General features: G+C 41.3%; 1 protein-coding gene across 13 annotated transcripts in view; it reads left to right on the top strand.

Annotated features, from left to right (window-relative positions):
* phf14 (PHD finger protein 14) overlaps positions 1-20,077 on the top strand; it is a 260,453-nt gene that overhangs the window by 174,905 nt on the left and 65,471 nt on the right. For 7 of the 13 annotated variants that reach the window (XR_007486408.2, XM_049743153.1, XM_049743155.2 and 4 more), the window contains 2 exons: positions 1,033-1,095; positions 1,765-1,886. Coding sequence is in view for 12 of the 13 variants with exons in the window: in XM_049743153.1 (XP_049599110.1) it covers positions 1,033-1,095; positions 1,765-1,886 (185 nt within the window). In the remaining variant the exon portion in view is untranslated. Of the gene's footprint in view, positions 1-1,032; positions 1,096-1,764; positions 1,887-6,020; positions 9,035-10,174; positions 10,715-20,077 lie in introns of those variants that run through there. The other 6 variants (XM_049743160.1, XM_049743159.1, XM_049743157.2 and 3 more) reach the window with 5 other exon arrangements.

Genomic DNA, 20,077 nt, shown 5'->3' with positions numbered 1-20,077 from the left:
TGATTCATAACATTTGTAGAATTTTAGAACATTGTTTTCTTTATAGCTGTTGTCTTCTATCAACAGTTAAATATTTTTCATTGACTTTTACATACATGATGTATGTAAACAGAAATTTGCCTAAAATCCTTTATTTGTTCCACATTTCTACTGCATGCAGAACACACATTACATGTGGAACATCGTGTGACTACGCTAAGCATCTATCAGCTTATGATTAGCCCAGCTCTAAGTGACGCCAAGTGCATACCAAATATGACATAAATTCAAATGTGATTGAGCAGTTGGGCAGGGTCTTTTTCTTCTTTCGAGAAGTATTAGTCTTGACGTTGAGTATTTCATTTGGTATGTGACATTGAGCCAAAAGCGACAGATCAGATTGTTTTCACTGCCTGTTAAATAAGTTACCTATTTTTGCATAAATGTTATTCCCCAGCCGTACCACAAGCACATGCGTACAAACCAAGTGTTGTTTATTCTTGATATACCTAATGCACAAAGAAAGCACACTCATAATTTTTGTCCAAGCCCTTTTTCGAGAGTTAGCTTTTAAGAATAATTATGTCGAACCTGCTTGATATTGGTTAATTTTCATTACATTTGTCAGGTTCAGAAGTTCACAGAAGTTATTTCTGTGACTACTTTGGGTTTTTCTTTAATTAGTAGAGGTATACTCACATTTTATTATTATTCTATTTGAATTATATGTTTAAGCCCACCACTTGGCCTATGAACCGGGGGTTCGGGACCCCTGTTTTAAGATGTCACTATAAACATTTGGAAAAGCAGACCAGAACGTCTGGACTTTATTTTGGTTTTAATGTGAAGCACTTTAAATGGGGACCAGTTAATTCTGAACACAGCCACATCCCCACTTAAAAAAGGGCATGAGCATTTGGGCAACCACATTTTCTCGTGTTTTGTTTTCCCTCACCTCTAGAAAAATTATTTGATCCGAACAGGTAATATTTACATGAATAATTAACGGTGGGTAATGTTTTGAACTGATTTCTTCTAGTTTTTTTTTAACAGAGAACCAGAGGGCAGAAAAGAAAGAATATCCCTTTCTGTGAAGAGAGAGAAGACAACATAGAGGTTTGTCTCTCATTTAAAAAATGACAGAATTGTCTTTGTCAAGATTGAAGATTGACTGATCATCTACGCACTAGATGTGCCAGAAAAGGTCCAGGACTGGTGTCAGAAAAGAGTTCAAACAAAGACTGAGCTTTCCACTTGACTATAGTCCAAATAATCAACCACCACATTTACAATATCCTGTGGCATTTGCTTTGCTCAGTGAGCAAGAAGAGGCCAGTGTTGTGGCGGGACGACTCATGGCTGCTTCATAGTTCACTTGCTCACAGTACTCTGAATAACCAGCAGTTCCTAGGGTAGGAATACTCGAAGGCATGGCAGAGAATGATGGGAAAGTCTGTCACTTCAAGGTAAAAATTGTAGTTTGGATTTGAAATACCAGTCCTGGAACTTTTTTGACACGCTTCCACATATTTTGATACAACTCAGTCCATAGTTTTTTTTTGATTATTCGACAACACATTATATTTTCCATTACGTTTGCCATTTTAGATAAATACAATGTGCATAAACATAAAAATAGAATAATAGACATAGGTAAAACCTTTTTCATTGTCAATAGTATTTTTAATTATTTCAATGTAGTTGTATAACACGAGGCTCCTTTTCTAAATACTACATGAGAAACAGTTGCCTTATACAGCATTTGATTCATTCATATTTTCAAAGGACTCACTACCAAGGGAGCGCAGACAGCGGCAATCTGCTGTGTTAAAAAAAAACAAAGCAGATGACATGAGGACTGAGTGTACAACCTGTAAAGGACCGGGTGACAATGAAAATCTTGTGAGGTAAGATAGTGTGGGTGTGGGCGTGCGGGTGGGTAGATGGGTGTGCGTGTGTTGAAGATGGTGCAAGGCTTGGCATGTCAAAGTCAAAGTCAGCTTTATTGTCAATTTCTTCACATGCCAAAGACACACAAAGAAACCGAAATTCCGTTCCCCGCTATCCCACGGTGACAAGACATGGCACACAATAGACAATCAAGTAAACAACAGCATGCTGAATAGATAGTGAATAAATTACACAACAAATAAATAAGAGGAGCAAAAAGGAGCAAGTGAGCGTACAGCATACATTTCAGAAAATAGCGCAAAAGTGCAGCACGCTACGCAGAAGGGGGTAGTGAGTTCAGGGTCCTAACAGCTTGGAGAATGAAGCTGTTGGCGAGTCTGGTGGTGCGGGAGCGCAGGCTCCTGTACCTCTTCCCAGAGGGCAGAAGGTGTGCAAGCTTGTATCACTGTGTGGATGATTAAAGTTCATTCTTCATTAGGTTCTTCCCGCCGAGGCTGAGGCTCAACAGATATGTAGGACTGACCCTATGTCTTCCATAGGCCCTCCATATTAACCTGCCACATACATTTGGACACTTCATTAAGGTGTAATGAAAAACAGAATTTATTCTACTTCTATCGTGAAATTGCAGGTGCAGCTATATTAAAAGGGATTGTGTAATGTTTTTGAAATTATATTGACCATGGTGCTATGGCACCCAAGTGGCATGCCATTGGAAATCATAATAATAAAAAAAAAAACATTCTCCATTTTATATTTGTCTATAAAATATTGATTATTTACAGATGCACAGTAGCTTGTTCACCTATAAAATCGGTGTCAAACAAATTTTTGTTGCAGGCCGCATCGTCGTTAGTTTCCTTTGGAGGGTCATTATGACTGTCAGCCCAAATAAATGTATGACCACCTCATATCATATACAGTATAGACTACACAACAAATTGATGAATAACTAGTTTTCAGATCTGAAACAAGTAAAATATGTTAAAATATTTTGAAGATGAATGGTAAAAAAATGCTAGCAAGAGATCTATTTTTTAAAAATGAAGTCAATTTACAATTTTAGTACTGACATGAATTTGATTTGTCTTCGCGGGTCACATGAAAGGATGTGGCGGGCTGCATCTGGCCCCCGGAACTTGAGTTTGACACGCGTGACCTATAGTATCTATGTCAGCAATGTGTCGCTTTGGCAAAACAATTACTGTAATTTCTGAACTATGAGCCACACCTGATTATAAGCCGCACCAGCTAAATTTAGGGGAAAATCTTTTGTTCATATATAAGCCGCACCGGACCATAAGCCGCAGTTTTTTTAATGTTTGATTACCATTGTTAAGAGAATATACACAAAGAATATTGTCAGGAAAGAGATGGTTCTTTGGGGACGCATAGCTTTTATTAACATAACCTTTATTGACAGAGATGAAGGAGCTCTTCAAACATACAAACGTGTAAATCTCAGCGACGACCATAATAAACTTAATGTGCAGGGAACACTAGCAACACACAACTAATAATGAAAAAAATGGGACCACTTACAGGGGTCAAGTTGGCAATGTCATGTGAGCTACACGAATAGCTCCATAGTATACATGACCACAAAATAAAAAAAAGAAAAGGGTGACGCAACAAGATGTCATCAACAATGGCCCAGTGCCCTCTAGTGACCGGAGGAAACCTCTACAGTGCATGAGCAGCTCTACTTCCTTCGCTAAGAGCCAAATCGACTACCTTTAACTTAAAAGCGGCATTATATGCATTTCTTTTGTCCCCCATAAGGGTTTGTCTATAAAAGCTTCCTTTCTTCAGTAATGTCCGTCTTGAGCTCGTTCTGTCTCTTCTTTGTGTCAATTATACGGCACTATTTGCCTGGCAGATGGACATGCGATCAACGCACCACTTTTCTCCCCAGTGACCTTGTGTCCATTCACATATCCCTCTGCCCAGCAAAGTGGTGCCACACAACAGTGGTCCACAGCTTTTTTATAAGTGTCATCACAAAAATCACGAAAAATCCGTAACTGGACAACAAGCCACAGCTTGTGCAAAAAGTAGCGGTTTATAGTCCGGGAATTACGGTAAATGCTCTTCCATTAGATGTCAGAAGATAAAATAAATCTGTGTATCCCCACGTTGACATGATTTCTACAGACTTGGTCATAGCTTCCTTCAAGTATATCAAATTTGTGTGTAGGGCTGCAACTAACAATTATTTAAAAAAATTATGAATTAGTTTGTGATTAATCGATGAATCATTTATTTTTAAACATTATAATTTGCAATCTTTTGGTAAATAACATGACAATATTTTTCACATTGGTAGTGCATTTTTATAAATATTGATATACAGTCAAACCTCGGTTTTCGAACGTCCCGGTTCTCGAACAAATGGGAATTCAAACGAAAAATTTGCGATTCTTTTGCTTCAGTTGTCAAACAAATTTGGGAGGTCGACCCTCGCGAGATGAGCCGAGACAACCCGAGAAAATCCGACCGCGCGGCCCGGATGCCAACTCACTCCGTTGTTATTGTATTTTCGTTACTTTGAGGATTGTATGAACCCCTAATCATGCCTCCAAAAAAAGCAAGTGGGAGCAGTAAAGCCATCCTAAAACACAAAGACGCTCTTAAAGCAATGCAACAGTAAGCGCCCTGCGCGCTGCGATTGCGCAATCGACCCAAATTAAGCTCTCTGCGCACTGAGGTCCACTTACATTTTGGAAAGTACATCAGGACTTTAAAAATATTTTATAAATTTCAGCGACGGCTCTGTCACCATAATGCGACCAGCGCGGTCGGCGGCACCCTACGGTTGCGCGTTCGGCGGTGCGCTGCAGTTGCGCGATCGGACAAAAATGTGCAAATGAAACAAGTCTTGGAACGGATCAAATTTTTTTCTATTATTTGTAATGGGAAAAATAGATTCGGATTTCGAACGATTCACTTCTCAAACCGCGTTCTGGAATGGATTGTGGTCGAAAATCGAGGTTTGACTGTACATATATAATAAAAATATATAGTATAGATATATATATTTACTCACACGTGTGTATGTATGTATGTATATATGTATGTATGTATGTATGTATATAGTGTATATAGTATATTTTTTTCTTTTTTTTACTGGTTTGGTCGCAAACATGTCACAAAACTGGACAAAATGTGATTTATTGCTTTCTAAAGTTAAAGCAGATGTTTGTGATTATTTAAAATGAGTGCATGGAAAATACTGGAGAGGGGATTTTCACCAATCATTCCCTAGTCTCATCTTTTCATCACTGGGTTCACGATAATGTCTGTGTGGATAACCAGTCTAATTTATGTAAAACTGGTGAAAATTGTGAATTTTCAGCCTTCACTAAACTTTTGAATGCATGTCAATCTGTTCAATGTTTAACTGCTTTTTGATAAACCGGCTTTTTTCTAACAGGAGTTGAATGACAGAATTCATAACAGATGATTGATCCATGATTTGACCAATAATATTTCAGGTATCACCACATATATACCTTTCTGCGACTCCCATAGAGTCCCTCTATGTCTCTTTTGCAACCCCGTAATGACATTCTGTGACACTCTAAGGTTAGTGCTCACTTTGCTCTGAGAAACACATTTGAAATCTCTGTTGTTAAATTGGTAATCATTGTCTGAGTCTCATGATGGTCTGTTTTGATACCTATTTTAATTCAACCAAGAATGTATTGGTCGAGTCATGGTTCATGCAAGGGTTTTGAATTTAGCTGTTTAGATTCTTGTTAGGGAACACAAAATTGTGTTGGGGGGAAGCATTCAAAAGTTCAGAGGAGGACAAATTAAGTGCACCTATGAAGATTGTTTGTATGAAGATGATTTAGCTTAAAGCTGAAATATCAACCGCAAGATGAATATCCCTAACTTTTTGTGAGTAGTGTACTTTTAATTCATCATACATTCCATCAATGTAATTAGAACTTTGTAAAAAGGCAACTTACATTGTAGTGTTTGTGTATGATTTGTTGTGGTTCTTAGAAGTGTTTACTATTTCTTTGATGTTAAATTAGTATAAAAGTTGTGAGGGTTTTTTTTTTTTTTTTTTGTCGGGGAATGAGGTGTGCTGCCCTGACTCTTTCTATCTTTGCATTGCACAGGTTGTGAGAACCGGGGCAGCCACCTCACCTGGCATAAAAACATGGAACCGATGACCATTGAGAAAAACAAAAGCAAAATTGAGAGGCATTTGAAGAAAGACGGTTGATACAGGCTGAACAACAAGAGAACAAGACCGCCCCCTACAGTCCACAATGACCTCTTATCCAAACTGGACGAATGGAAACTGTCAATCTGAAAAACGGAATTGCTTCGAGATGAACTTACATCCTGACATTAAACTGGTCAACTGCTGCTACCACTAAGTTGAGAGCTTTTGTGACACTCTAATATGTCTTTATCAATTTTGTTTCTTTACATACATTGAGCAACAGTAATTATGTGATGGTATTTTTTAATGTGGAATGCTAAGGCAAGATATTAGTACGTTATCACTTTGGATGTAGTAATAAAATCCGTACAAGTCTGATGTAGAAACGTTGATGAAATGTGATTGTTTTATTATTTTCTGTGGCACTACTGATAACAGTTGACAGAGTTTATGGATTTAAAAAAAAAAAATAAAAAGATGTATGTGTACCGGTATTCAGTAGCACTTGACATTTGGATAAATCCATCTATTCAATGCTGAGGAATGAGCCTTTTGTTTTTAGAAATGGCAGTGAAGTCCATTTGTCATGTTTTGTTCAAAGTTGGTGCTGGCAGCACAGTGAAGCAATGGTTAGAAAATTTGGTTGCTGGTCGTAATAAGCTTTTACTCAAGAGGAGACTGTTAGCAAGAAAAGAGATAGCTTCCAATTGGGAACTAGTATGGCGTACAGTACATTTGTGGAAGAGGCACAGCAACACATTTATTTGCATTATTTCTGATTATGAATAGACTAAATGAATCAGTTAAGAGCTACAAGAATGTGTGAATGATGAATCTGCTCGACCAACAGTGGTTTATGTGACCCATATGATATCAGCTTGGCATAGTACTTGTAAAGATAGTTCACCAGGTACTACTAGACAGAAATATATTGCATGTGAATGGAAAAGTGGCATAACACAAAGTGCACCTACCAGTACCAATATTTAAGTTATATTAATGTAAAATTATCTTATATTAATCTTGTATTGTGTGTGCATGTGTGCATTTTTTTTTTAAGTAAAAGGCCAGACATCTTTGAGAGAAGCTTGTCACGTACAGTCTAGAAAAGGACTCCTGTTTGTAATGTAGCATAATGCTACGTTACTTTTTTTGTAGTAGGTACATGTAAAGATCGTGAGAGTAATTGCATCACGTGAATTGAAATGTTATTGTCTTTGGGCATTTAGCATTCTTCCTTGTTCATCATATCCAGAAGCTGACTGGCATGTCTTCAGTAAGAAGCCCAGCTTTGTCTCCATGTCCCTAGTGGTCCTCGGTCAGGACTGCCAAATCCGTTGCTGTTTTCTCTGTCAGGGCACATGACAAGTGTCACATTGTGCCCCCAAATGTCACTTTCTGGAGAATCCTCGTCTCTCCAAGCGTTTGGGACTTGTAATGCCCATTGTGTTTACTGCTTTTGTGAACAACCAATTGCCTTCGTCTTTGTAGATCAGTGATTCTTAACCTGGGTTTGATCGAACCCTAGAGCAGTGGTTCTTAATCATGTTGGAGGTACTGAACCCCACCAGTATCATATGCACATTCACCGAACCCCTCTTTAGTGAAAATATATATTTTTTCCAGATTCAAGACATCAATATTTACTACTGGTGCACAAAATGAGCTGTGCATGAACATCACCTTGTTTAAAGAAATAAAACAACACAATGCATGGACTCAAAACAAATTACATACCTGCAGATCAGTGTGACTTCTGCTGTTGCCTTTGCGAGACCATTTCAGATATGCGTCATCACAAATTTACACAATAAATCAGGTATGTTCGGACCTCCGCATTGGAGGGACTCTACTGAACCCCTGAGACCGACTCACACTGAACCTCTACGGCAGTGGTTCTTAACCTGGGATCGATTGAACCCTATGGGTTCGGTGAGTCAGTCTCAGGGGTTCAGTAGAGACTCCACTGCGGAAGTCCGAACGCACCTGATTTATTGTGTAAGTTTGTGATGACGCATATCTCGCAAAGACAACAGCAGAAGTCATACTGATTTGCAGGTATGTAATTTGTTGTGAGTTCATGCATTATGTTGGTTTTGTTCTTTGAAGGTGATGTTCATGCCCGGCTCATTTTGTGCACCAGTAAAAAACATCTATATCTTGAATTTGAAAAAAAATATTTTAACTAAAGAGGGGTTCGGTGAATGCGCATATGAAACTGGTGGGGTTCGGTACCTCCAACATGTTTAAGAACCACTGTTATAGATGTAAGCTTGGTTTTGCTGAATCATTATTAGTAATTTCTCATATATTATCTAAAAGCTCTTCCATGCATGGCTATATCAATTACTCAACCTACTTGACTTGATTTTACATAACATAACATATTTACAACGTGTTATTTGGATAGAAGCGTAGCTAGCAATAGTGTATACTTGTCTTTTATTTGTGTACATGGATACATGTTTAAAAATCATATTTGCTAAACATTTATTTGTATTAATCACACTGTGTGTATGTACTACCGTATGTGCGTGCATTTTATAGCTCTTGAAAAATAAGTAGGGCTTCAATATACCCTTGACTTTTCATCTTATTGCTGCAGTGATTGCTCCTAACGTGCGGCAGCAGCGGTCAGGTTGTGCGTGTAATGCCCTGTGTCCTCTGATTTATCACCTGGGAACTGTGACGTAGGTGGGGACTAGTTCATACAAGCTGTTGCCTCAACACATACAGACAACAACTGAAATTGGTCTGCTGGATGTTTGTTATATCTTTAATCACTGGCTGTGCATGTGTGTACTGTATGTGCATGAATAAACAGTGTACATACACATGCACACACGCACACGTTTCACTTGTCTTCAAAAAGAACACATTCCTGTGCCAAAAGCAGCTGTACAGCCTCACCTGCAAATGAAGAGTAATAAAATTAATGATCACATGTAATTATTTTCAATTTCACTTTCCTGGTCTGTGCTTTTTTTGATTTTCATTTTACATCCAATAATGTCCATGACCGTAGAAACAAGTGTGAGTCAGGTTTACAGGAACGGGTGAGCAAAGCGGCAACATGGGACAGGCTGACACGCGGGTTTGCGCTGGCAGCGCTGATATAGCGCACTCAATAGACAGGCAGCGGCGATTCCGCTGACAGGAGGGGCGCGGTCGTGTCACTAGTGGCGCCAGCACGTGACATATTGTTTGGTATTTTCTGTACAAACTTTCCAAATAAAGTTTTTGTCGTAAATCTAATTCTAATTTTGGCAAAATATCATATCCACAGCTATAGATTTTCACGACTAAAACCAAAATTTGCACAATTTGATGCATACTTATCTTCCTATCTGTCCAAATTGAATTTCTATACCAATCTAAAAGCCTGCGGCGGCTCGGTGGCGCACTGGGTAGCACGTCCGCCTCACAGTTAGGAGGGTGCAGGTTCGATCCCACCTCCGGCCCTCCCCGTGCGGAGTTTGCATGTTCTCCCCGAACCCGCGTGGGTTTTCTCCGGGCATTCCGGTTTCCTCCCACATCCCAAAAACATGCTTGGTAGGCCGATTGATCACTCCAAATTGTCCCTAGGTGTGAGTGCGTGTGCGAATGGTTGTTTGTCTCTGTGTGCCCTGCGATTGGCTGGCAACCGGTTCAGGGTGTCCCCCGCCTACTGCCCGATGACGGCTGGGATAGGCTCCAGCACGCCCGCGACCCTCGTGGGGACTAAGCGGTTCAGAAAATGGATGGAATCTAAAAGCCTTAAAACCAAAACATTCTGTAATGAATTGTAACCTGCCCTAATATTCTTATTCTTGATAACACTTAATATTTTGTATATCCATGCTTCTGCATTTAAGCCTTGAGCATTGTCAAGAACTTGTTTTACACATGCTGTGTAAATAGAAGTGTAAAATAACCAAATGCATTAAGAGTTTGAAAAAATCCAGGAAAACATGATCATCTCAAGAACTACAACACATTCATGTAACAATAAATGTACAAAACAATAAATGTACAACAAAATTAACGGGAGCAGGCTTGAAGAACTGTGAGTGAGGAATTTGAATTTTACTTGATGTTTTTACTTTTTTCTTTCATTTTTTTCAGCTGTTGAACTGAACCAAGACGTACCATCTGTACCATCACTGTTTACATGACGGTATTACCAATCAATGTTGAAACATAGTTTTTTGTCATCAGAGGATTTTGCCATAAAAACAGGAAATATCTGCGGGAAACATATTAAAAAGAAGGAGCAGCTTCACGACGCGGATGAAGCAGCTGGTCGCCGCTCGTGTTTGCTATTGGTAAAAACGCTAGCGTGTGGGCACAAAACTGTCGAGGGAACTTTATTTCACAGCTGCATGATTCACAATAAAGTCCCCCAGTGCTGTCAATTAGATTACATGAAATTCACTGTAGACTATTTTGTTTGAGTTAATAACTACATCCTTAAAACTGCTTGAGTTGAAAATTGGACTGACCCAAATTTAGGTTGTTTTTACACAAGAAGATCAATTTGACCCAACTACCTGGGTTGGTTCAGTTATGCAACCCAAATTCAGTTGTGACTCAGTAGTTTTAAGAGTGTAATGATGTTAACAGTTATAATAATCAAAACTAAAATCAATAAACATTTGAAATACATCAGTCTGTGTCCAATACATAAATATAGGTATAATATATACATATATAAGTACAAGTTTCACTTTTTGAATGCAATTACTGAAATAATTAAACTTTTTGATGATATTCTAATTTACTGGCAAGCACCTGTATGTAGTACAGTATATATGTATACATAGTTTACATGTTATATATACAGTGGGGCAAAAAAGTATTTTGTCATCATATGCATTTCTTATGTCCCTCATAATGAGGGTTTGTAGATAAAACCTTCCTTTCTCCAGTAATGTCCGTCTTGATCCCGGTCTATCTCCTGTTCATGTCAATTGTGCGACACTCTTTGCCTGGGGGACGGACATGCGATCAACACACCACTCTTCTCCCCAGTGACCCGTGTGTCCCTCCACCAAGAAAATCGGTGCCGCACATCAGAGGTCCACAACGTTTTTACTAACGATTGTTGAAGTGTATTAGACATCACAAAAATCACGAAAAATCCATAGATATGCCGCACCGGACTACAAGCTGCAGGGTTCAAAGCTTGTGCAAAAAGTAGCGGCTTATAGTCCGGAAAATACAGTACATGGTAACAGACTCATGTCAGCATCCATCCATCCGTCCATCTTCTTCTGCTTATCCGGGGTCGGGTCACAGGGGCAGCAGCTTTAGGAGGGACTCCCAGACTTCCCTCTCCCCACCCACTTCATCCAGCTCATCCTGAGGGATCCCAAGGCGTTCCCAGGCCAGCCAAGAGACATAGTTTCTACAGCGCGTCCTGGGTCATCCACGGGGTCTCCTCCCCAGGGAGGCGTCCAGGAAGCATGCTGATGAGATGCCCGAGCCACCTCATCTGGCTCCTCTCTACGTGGAGGAGCAGCGGCTCTACTCAGAGTCTCTCCCGGATGACCGAACTTCTCACCCTATCTCTAAGGGAGAGCCTGGACACCCTGCGGAGGAAACTCATTTCGGGCGCTTGTATCCGGGATCTCGTTCTTTCGGCCACGACCCATAGCTCTATTGTTATTGCTGTCCTTTATTATTAGTGTGAAGGTGAAGACCTTCACACTATTGTTATTGCTGTCCTTTATTATTAGTGTGAAGGTGAAGACCTTCACACTATTGTTATTGCTGTCCTTTATTATTGTGTGAAGGTGAAGGCCTTCACACATTGTTATTCTACTTTATAATTATTGTGTGAAGGCGAAGGCCTTCACACATTGTTATTCTACTTTATTATTGTGTGAAGGCGAAGGCCTTCACACATTGTTATTCTACTTTATTGTGTGAAGGCAAAGCCTTCACACATTGTTATTGTGTGAAGGCTTCGCCTTCACACATTGTTATTCTACTTTATTATTGTGTGAAGGTGAAGGCCTTTCCCAAATTGTTATTCTACTTTATTATTGTGTGAAGGCGAAGGCCTTCACACATTGTTATTCTACTTTATTATTATTATTGTGTGAAGGCGAAGACCTTCACACATTGTTATTCTACTTTATTATTAGTGTGAAGGTGAAGACCTTCACACTATTGTTATTGCTGTCCTTTATTATTGTTAGTGTGAAGGTGAAGACCTTCACACTATTGTTATTGCTGTCCTTTATTATTGTGTGAAGGCGATGGCCTTCACACATATGTTATTCTACACCATTCTCTATTATTGTGTGAAGGCGATGGCCTTCACACATATGTTATTGTGTGAAGGCGATGGCCTTCACACATATGTTATTCTACATTTTTTTTTTTCAAGACGGCGGCGTGTGCACACGCAGCGGCCACTCTCTGTCCCGTCAGTACGGTGATTTGTTCGTCTAATGAGTGTTCGTCCGACAGTCTTATGTGTTCGTCTCGTCGTGCTTTATCGTGCTACAAGTACAGCAGGCAGGTTCTGCTCGACATCGGCAGAGGTGGGTTTTGTGGTGTTCTGGACTTTGAAGCGGCGACATTAAAGGCGCTCGGACTGCTACGTCCTGAAACGTCGCCGACCTCGCCCGCTATTCCTCCGCCGGTTGGGAGCCGTCGGAAATGGTGTGCGAGGAGGCAGAAGAGGGGCAAGCGCGGAGGCGTCCGGGCCAGGCTGGCGGCCAACCCAGCGCGCCCGGCGGTGCCCTCCATTCTTCTGGCGAATGTTCGATCGCTGGACAACAAAATGGATTACGTTCGCCTGCTGAGGTCTACAAACCGGACGGTGCGGAACTGCTGTGTGCTCGTGTTCACCGAGACCTGGTTGACTGACAACATTCCGGACTCTGCCGTGCATCTGGAGCGGCTAGCGTGCTATCGGGCCGACCGTGCCATTGTACGAGGGGGAAAGTCGCGAGGAGGTGGAATATGCGTCTACATCCAAGAGGAATGGTGCCGGGACTCTGTGGTGGTATGTAAGCACTGCTCGCGACTTGCGGAGTTTGTGATCATCAAGTGCCGTCCTTTTTATCTGCCGAGGGAAATTACCGCGATTCTGCTAGTCGCGGTATACATCCCGCCGACCAACATCGAAGGCGACAGGATCGCGGCGCTTGGTGAACTGTACCAGGCTGTCAGTGAACAGCAGACAGCGCACCCTGACGGTTTCACCATCTTCGCTGGAGACTTCAATCATGCCAACCTGAAGTCTGTTTTCCCGAGGCTTCACCAGCATGTTACTTTTCCGACACGTGGAGACAGCTTCCTGGACCTGGTCTACTCTGCGCAAAAGGGAGCTTTCAAAGCCACCCCCCTCCCCCATCTGGGGCTTTCTGACCATCTCACCGTTTTGCTTTTGCCCGCATACAGACAATTGGTGAAGGTTCGGGTGTGGCCTGAGGGTGCCTCCGATGCACTTCGTGACTGCTTTGACACCACTGACTGGGACTTGTTTAAGCAGGCAGCCACCTACAACGATCGGACGGACATAGAGGAGTATACTGACTCTGTTACCTCTTACATCACGAAGTGCATCGATGATGTGACTTGCTCGAAATCCGTCGTCACTCGAGCGAACTGGAAGCCGTGGCTGACAGGGGCTGTCCTCAGACTGCTGAGGGCCAGGGACAAGGCTTTCAGAGCGGGGGATGAGGCTGGCTTGAGGACAGCGAGGGCCGACCTGTCCCGAGGCATCAAAGAAGCGACGAAGGCGTTCTCGTGCAAGGTCTCCACCCACTTCAAGGACAGCAAGGACGACGTAGCCTTTGGCGGGGCATTCAGACCATCACGGACTACAAGCCCGCGCCGAGGAGCTGTGAGGGCGACGTCCGTCTGCTGAACGATCTGAACCGCTTCTTTGCTCACTTCGACGCCCAGAACAGCACTTGCCCGCTGAAGAACACTCCCCCCCCCCACACACACGAGCAGCCCCTGCGCCTCTCTGCCGACGGTGTGAGGAGGGCGCTTGCCGCTATTGACACCCGTAAGGCGGCGGGCCCTGACAACATCCCGGGTCGAGTGCTGAAGGACTGCGCTGGGGAGCTGTCGGGTGTCTTCACGGACATCTTTAACGTTTCCCTGCAGCAGGCCATCGTCCCCTCGTGTTTCAAGGCTGCCACCATCGTTCCTGTGCCGAAGAAACCTGCACCGTCCTGCTTCAATGACTACCGCCCCGTGGCACTGACGCCGATCATCATGAAGTGCTTTGAGCGGCTTGTTATGGAGCACATCAAATCCGTTCTCCCCCCCACCATTGACCCTTTCCAGTTCGCGTACCGTGCCAAGCGGTCCTCTGAGGATGCCATCTGCTCTCCACTCGGCCCTCACACACCTGGAGAGAAAGGACTCTTATGTGAGGTTGCTGTTTGTGGACTTCAGCTCTGCCTTCAACACCAATGTGCCGCAGCGACTCATCTGCAAACTCGACGAGCTGGGCCTCAGTACCTCCCTCTGCAACTGGCTACTGGACTTCCTCTGTCAGAGGCCTCAGGTGGTGCGTGTTGGCGACAAAATCTCCGCCAGCATCACGCTGAGCACGGGGGCCCCCCAGGGCTGCGTGCTCAGTCCATTGCTCTTCACCCTGCTGACGCATGATTGCACTGTGACCTACAGCGACCCCCGCATAGTGAAGTTTGCTGACAACACGACTCTGGTGGGTCTCATCACGAAGGGCGACGAGACTCGGTACAGGTCAGAAGTTGACCTTCTGACCACGTGGTGCAGGGAAAACAACCTCCTGCTGAACGTCGACAAGACCAAGGAAATCGTTGTTGACTTCCGGAAGGGTCACACAAAACACCTGCCGCTGATCATCCATGGTGCTGTGGTGGAGAGGGTGAGCTGCACCTGGGGGTGCACATCAGTGAGGACTTCTCCTGGTCCGCAAACACCTCGTCACTGGTAAAGAAAGCTCAGCGACGCCTGTACTTCCTGCGGAAGCTCAGGCGTGCTTGTGCTCCTCAGGCAGTCCTGTCTACATTCTACCGTGGCACCGTTGAGAGCATCCTCACCAGTTGCATCGCTGTCTGGGGTGGTAACTGCACTGAACAGAACTTGAAGGCCCTGCAGCGCATAGTGAATACGGCTGGTAAGATTATTGGTGCTTCGCTCCCCTCCCTGAAGGACATTTACACTTCCCATCTCGCCCGCAAGGCAACCTCGATTGCGAGAGATGTGAGTCACCCGGCTCACTCTTTGTTTGACCTTCTGCCCTCTGGGAAGAGGTACAGGAGCCTGCGCTCCCGCACCACCAGACTCGCCAACAGCTTCTTTCACCAGGCTGTTAGGACCCTGAACTCGCTACCCCCTTCTGCGTAGCGTGCGGCACTGTTGCGCTATTTTCTGGAATGTCTGCTGTACGCGCACTTGCTCCTTTTTTGCTCCTCTTATTTATTTATTTATTTATTTATTTATTTATTTATTTATTTATTTATTGTGTTATTTATTCATTATTTATTCAGCACGCTGTTGTTATACTTTACTTCTTTGTCTGTTGTGGGCCATGTCTTGTCACCGTGGGATAGGGGGGAACGAAATTTCGGTTTCTTTGTGTGTCTTTGGCATGTGGAGAAATTGACAATAAAGCTGACTTCAACTTTGACTTCACACATGTTATTCTACACCATTCTCTATTATTGTGTGAAGGCGATGGCCTTCACACATATGTTATTCTACACCATTCTCTATTATTAGTGTGAAGGTGAAGACCTTCACACTATTGTTATTGCTGTCCTTTATTATTATTATTATTATTATTATTATTATTATTATTAGTGTGAAGGTGAAGACCTTCACACTATTGTTATTGCTGTCCTTTATTATTATTATTATTAGTGTGAAGGTGAAGACCTTCACACTATTGTTATTGCTGTCCTTTATTATTATTAGTGTGAAGGAGAAGACCTTCACACTATTGTTATTGCTGTCCTTTATTATTCGTGTGAAGGTGAAGACCTTCACACTATTGTTATTGCTGTCCTTTATTATTATTATTATTATTATTAGTGTGAAGGTGAAGACCTTCACACTATTGTTATTGCTGTCCTTTATTATTATTATTAGTGTGAAGGTGAAGACCTTCACACTATTGTTATTGCTGTCCTTTATTATTATTAGTGTGAAGGTGAAGACCTTCACACTATTGTTATTGCTGTCCTTTATTATTATTATTATTATTATTATTATTATTATTATTATTATTATTATTATTATTATTATTATTAGTGTGAAGGTGAAGACCTTCACACTATTGTTATTGCTGTCCTTTATTAGTGTGAAGGTGAAGACCTTCACACTATTGTTATTGCTGTCCTTTATTATTATTATTATTGTGTGAAGGCGATGGCCTTCACACATATGTTATTCTACACCATTCTCTATTATTATTGTGTGAAGGCGATGGCCTTCACACATATGTTATTCTACACCATTCTCTATTATTATTATTATTATTGTGTGAAGGCGATGGCCTTCACACATGTTATTCTACACCATTCTCTATTATTATTATTGTGTGAAGGCGATGGCCTTCACACATATGTTATTCTACACCATTCTCTATTATTAGTGTGAAGGTGAAGACCTTCACACTATTGTTATTGCTGTCCTTTATTATTATTATTATTATTATTAGTGTGAAGGTGAAGACCTTCACACTATTGTTATTGCTGTCCTTTATTATTAGTGTGAAGGTGAAGACCTTCACACTATTGTTATTGCTGTCCTTTATTATTATTATTCTACTTATTCCGCTCACTTTTTTGACGCTTAACTCCTTCCACATACTTCAACCGATTCACTCCGTTCCACTTTTCACTTATTCCAAATATTCATGACACGGCTGCTTACATTTTTTTTGTTCGAAAAATTTTCCGTTTTCACAAAATTCACGATTTTGTGGCATTTTTTTCCCCATTCATTCTTAATGGCAGATTCAACATTTCACATTTTTGTTGTTCCAGTTTGAAATTCACTTATTTCAACACATTCAAATCACATTGGGGACATTCCCAAACTTGCCAAATTCAAAAATTTCACGTTTTCACTTTTAAAATTTGCACAAAATTTTGCAAAATTTCACAAAATTTAGTTTTTCACTTCTAGTTTCTACATTTTTCCACCGATTCAACTCGTTCCAACTTTCAACTGTTCATCTTTTGCCTACCTATTCCACACCTTCCCACTTAGCAAAATTTCCAAATTTTCAATTTTGAAATTGACACCAAATTTTCCCAAAATTTAGTTTTTCCCTTCTAATTTCTACATTTTTCAACCGATTCAACCCATTCCAACTTTATTCACTTTGTTCACCTTATGCTTACCATATTCACCCCCTTCACCCCCACTTCCACAATTCAACCCTTGACCCCCACTTCCAGAGTGGCGGCCATCTTGGATTGACCCTGAAGTGCCCCAATGAACCCGGAATGAACTGGAAGTGCCCAAAATCAAACCGGGATTGACCCCAAATGAACCGGAAGTGACCTCAGGTAAACCGGAAGTGACCCCAAATCAAACCGGAAGTGACCCCAAATCAAACCGGAAGTGACCTTTTTCAACCGGAAGTGACCTTTTTCAACCGGAAGTGACCCCAAATAAACCGGAAGTGACCTCAGCTAGACCGGAAGTGCCTCTAATCAAACCGGAAGTGACCCAAATCAAACCGGAAATGACCATATTTCAACATTAAGTGCCCTAAATACCTGCATTTGCGCTAACTTTTGCAAATTTTGCCCGATTAAACCCATTTCAACATTTTAACCCCAAAAGTGAACCTCCTGAAGCCGTTTCTTTCCTTTTGTTCCAAATTTCAGAAACTTTTGGTGCAATTTTTTTTTCTTTTAATTCCCATTCATTCTCTATTAGGATTCAAGATTTGCTCTAACTTCTACATTTTTTAACCGATTCAACTCGTTCCAACTTTCAACTGTTCCTCTTTTGCCTTCCTATTCCACAACTTCCCACTTACCAAAAATTCTCTACAATTTTGTTTTTCTACTCTAATTTCTACATTTACAACTTATTCAACCCATTTCACCTTTCAACTGTTCATCATTTTCCTACCTATTCCACAACTTCCCACTTACCCAAAATTCCAAATTTTCTATTTTGAAATTCACACCCAATTTTCCCAAATTTCCTTTTTCCCTTGTAATTTCTACATTTTTCAACCGATTCAACTCTTTTCAACATCATTCTGCAACATTCCCCAAGTATTTATTCAACCTCTTCACCTTCACACGCAATTTCTTCAGGAATTGCAAATTCTAGTTATTATTATTATTCTACTTATTCCGCTCACTTTTTTGACGCTTAACTCCTTCCACATACTTCAACCGATTCACTCCGTTCCACTTTTCACTTATTCCAAATATTCATGACACGGCTGCTTACATTTTTTTTGTTCGAAAAATTTTCCGTTTTCACAAAATTCACGATTTTGTGGCATTTTTTTCCCCATTCATTCTTAATGGCAGATTCAACATTTCACATTTTTGTTGTTCCAGTTTGAAATTCACTTATTTCAACACATTCAAATCACATTGGGGACATTCCCAAACTTGCCAAATTCAAAAATTTCACGTTTTCACTTTTAAAATTTGCACAAAATTTTGCAAAATTTCACAAAATTTAGTTTTTCACTTCTAGTTTCTACATTTTTCCACCGATTCAACTCGTTCCAACTTTCAACTGTTCATCTTTTGCCTACCTATTCCACACCTTCCCACTTGGCAAAATTTCCAAATTTTCAATTTTGAAATTCACACCAAATTTTCCCAAAATTTAGTTTTTCCCTTCTAATTTCTACATTTTTCAACCGATTCAACCCATTCCAACTTTATTCACTTTGTTCACCTTATGCTTACCATATTCACCCCCTTCACCCCCACTTCCACAATTCAACCCTTGACCCCCACTTCCAGAGTGGCGGCCATCTTGGATTGACCCTGAAGTGCCCCAATGAACCCGGAATGAACTGGAAGTGCCCCAAATCAAACCGGAATTGACCCCAAATGAACCGGAAGTGACCTCAGGTAAACCGGAAGTGACCCCAAATCAAACCGGAAGTGACCCCAAATCAAACCGGAAGTGACCTTTTTAAACCGGAAGTGACCCCAAATAAACCGGAAGTGACCTCAGCTAGACCGGAAGTGCCTCTAATCAAACCGGAAGTGACCTAAATAGACCGGAAGTGCCTCTAATCAAACCGGAAGTGACCTAAATAGACCGGAAGTGACCCAAATCAAACCGGAAGTGACCCCAAATGAACCGGAAGTGACCTCAGGTAAACCGGAAGTGACCCCAAATCAAACCGGAAGTGACCCCAAATCAAACCGAAAGTGACCTTTTTCAACCGGAAGTGACCCCAAATAAACCGGAAGTGACCTCAGCTAGACCGGAAGTGCCTCTAATCAAACCGGAAGTGACCCAAATCAAACCGGAAATGACCATATTTCAACATTAAGTGCCCTAAATACCTGCATTTGCGCTAACTTTTGCAAATTTTGCCCGATTAAACCCATTTCAACATTTTAACCCCAAAAGTGAACCTCCTGAAGCCGTTTCTTTCCTTTTGTTCCAAATTTCAGAAACTTTTGGTGCAATTTTTTTTTCTTTTAATTCCCATTCATTCTCTGTTAGGATTCAAGATTTGCTCTAACTTCTACATTTTTTAACCGATTCAACTTGTTCCAACTTTCAACTGTTCCTCTTTTGCCTTCCTATTCCACAACTTCCCACTTACCAAAAATTCTCTACAATTTTGTTTTTCTACTCTAATTTCTACATTTTCAACTTATTCAACCCATTCCACCTTTCAACTGTTCATCATTTTCCTACCTATTCCACAACTTCCCACTTACCCAAAATTCCAAATTTTCAATTTTGAAATTCACACCCAATTTTCCCAAATTTCCTTTTTCCCTTGTAATTTCTACATTTTTCAACCGATTCAACTCTTTTCAACATCATTCTGCAACATTC

The sequence above is a fragment of the Syngnathus scovelli genome, chromosome 15 (genome assembly GCF_024217435.2).
Source record: "Syngnathus scovelli strain Florida chromosome 15, RoL_Ssco_1.2, whole genome shotgun sequence".
NCBI classification, from domain to species: domain Eukaryota; kingdom Metazoa; phylum Chordata; class Actinopteri; order Syngnathiformes; family Syngnathidae; genus Syngnathus; species Syngnathus scovelli.
The sequence above is the reverse complement of the archived record's forward strand: the minus strand, read 5'-3'. Positions and strand labels throughout refer to the sequence as shown.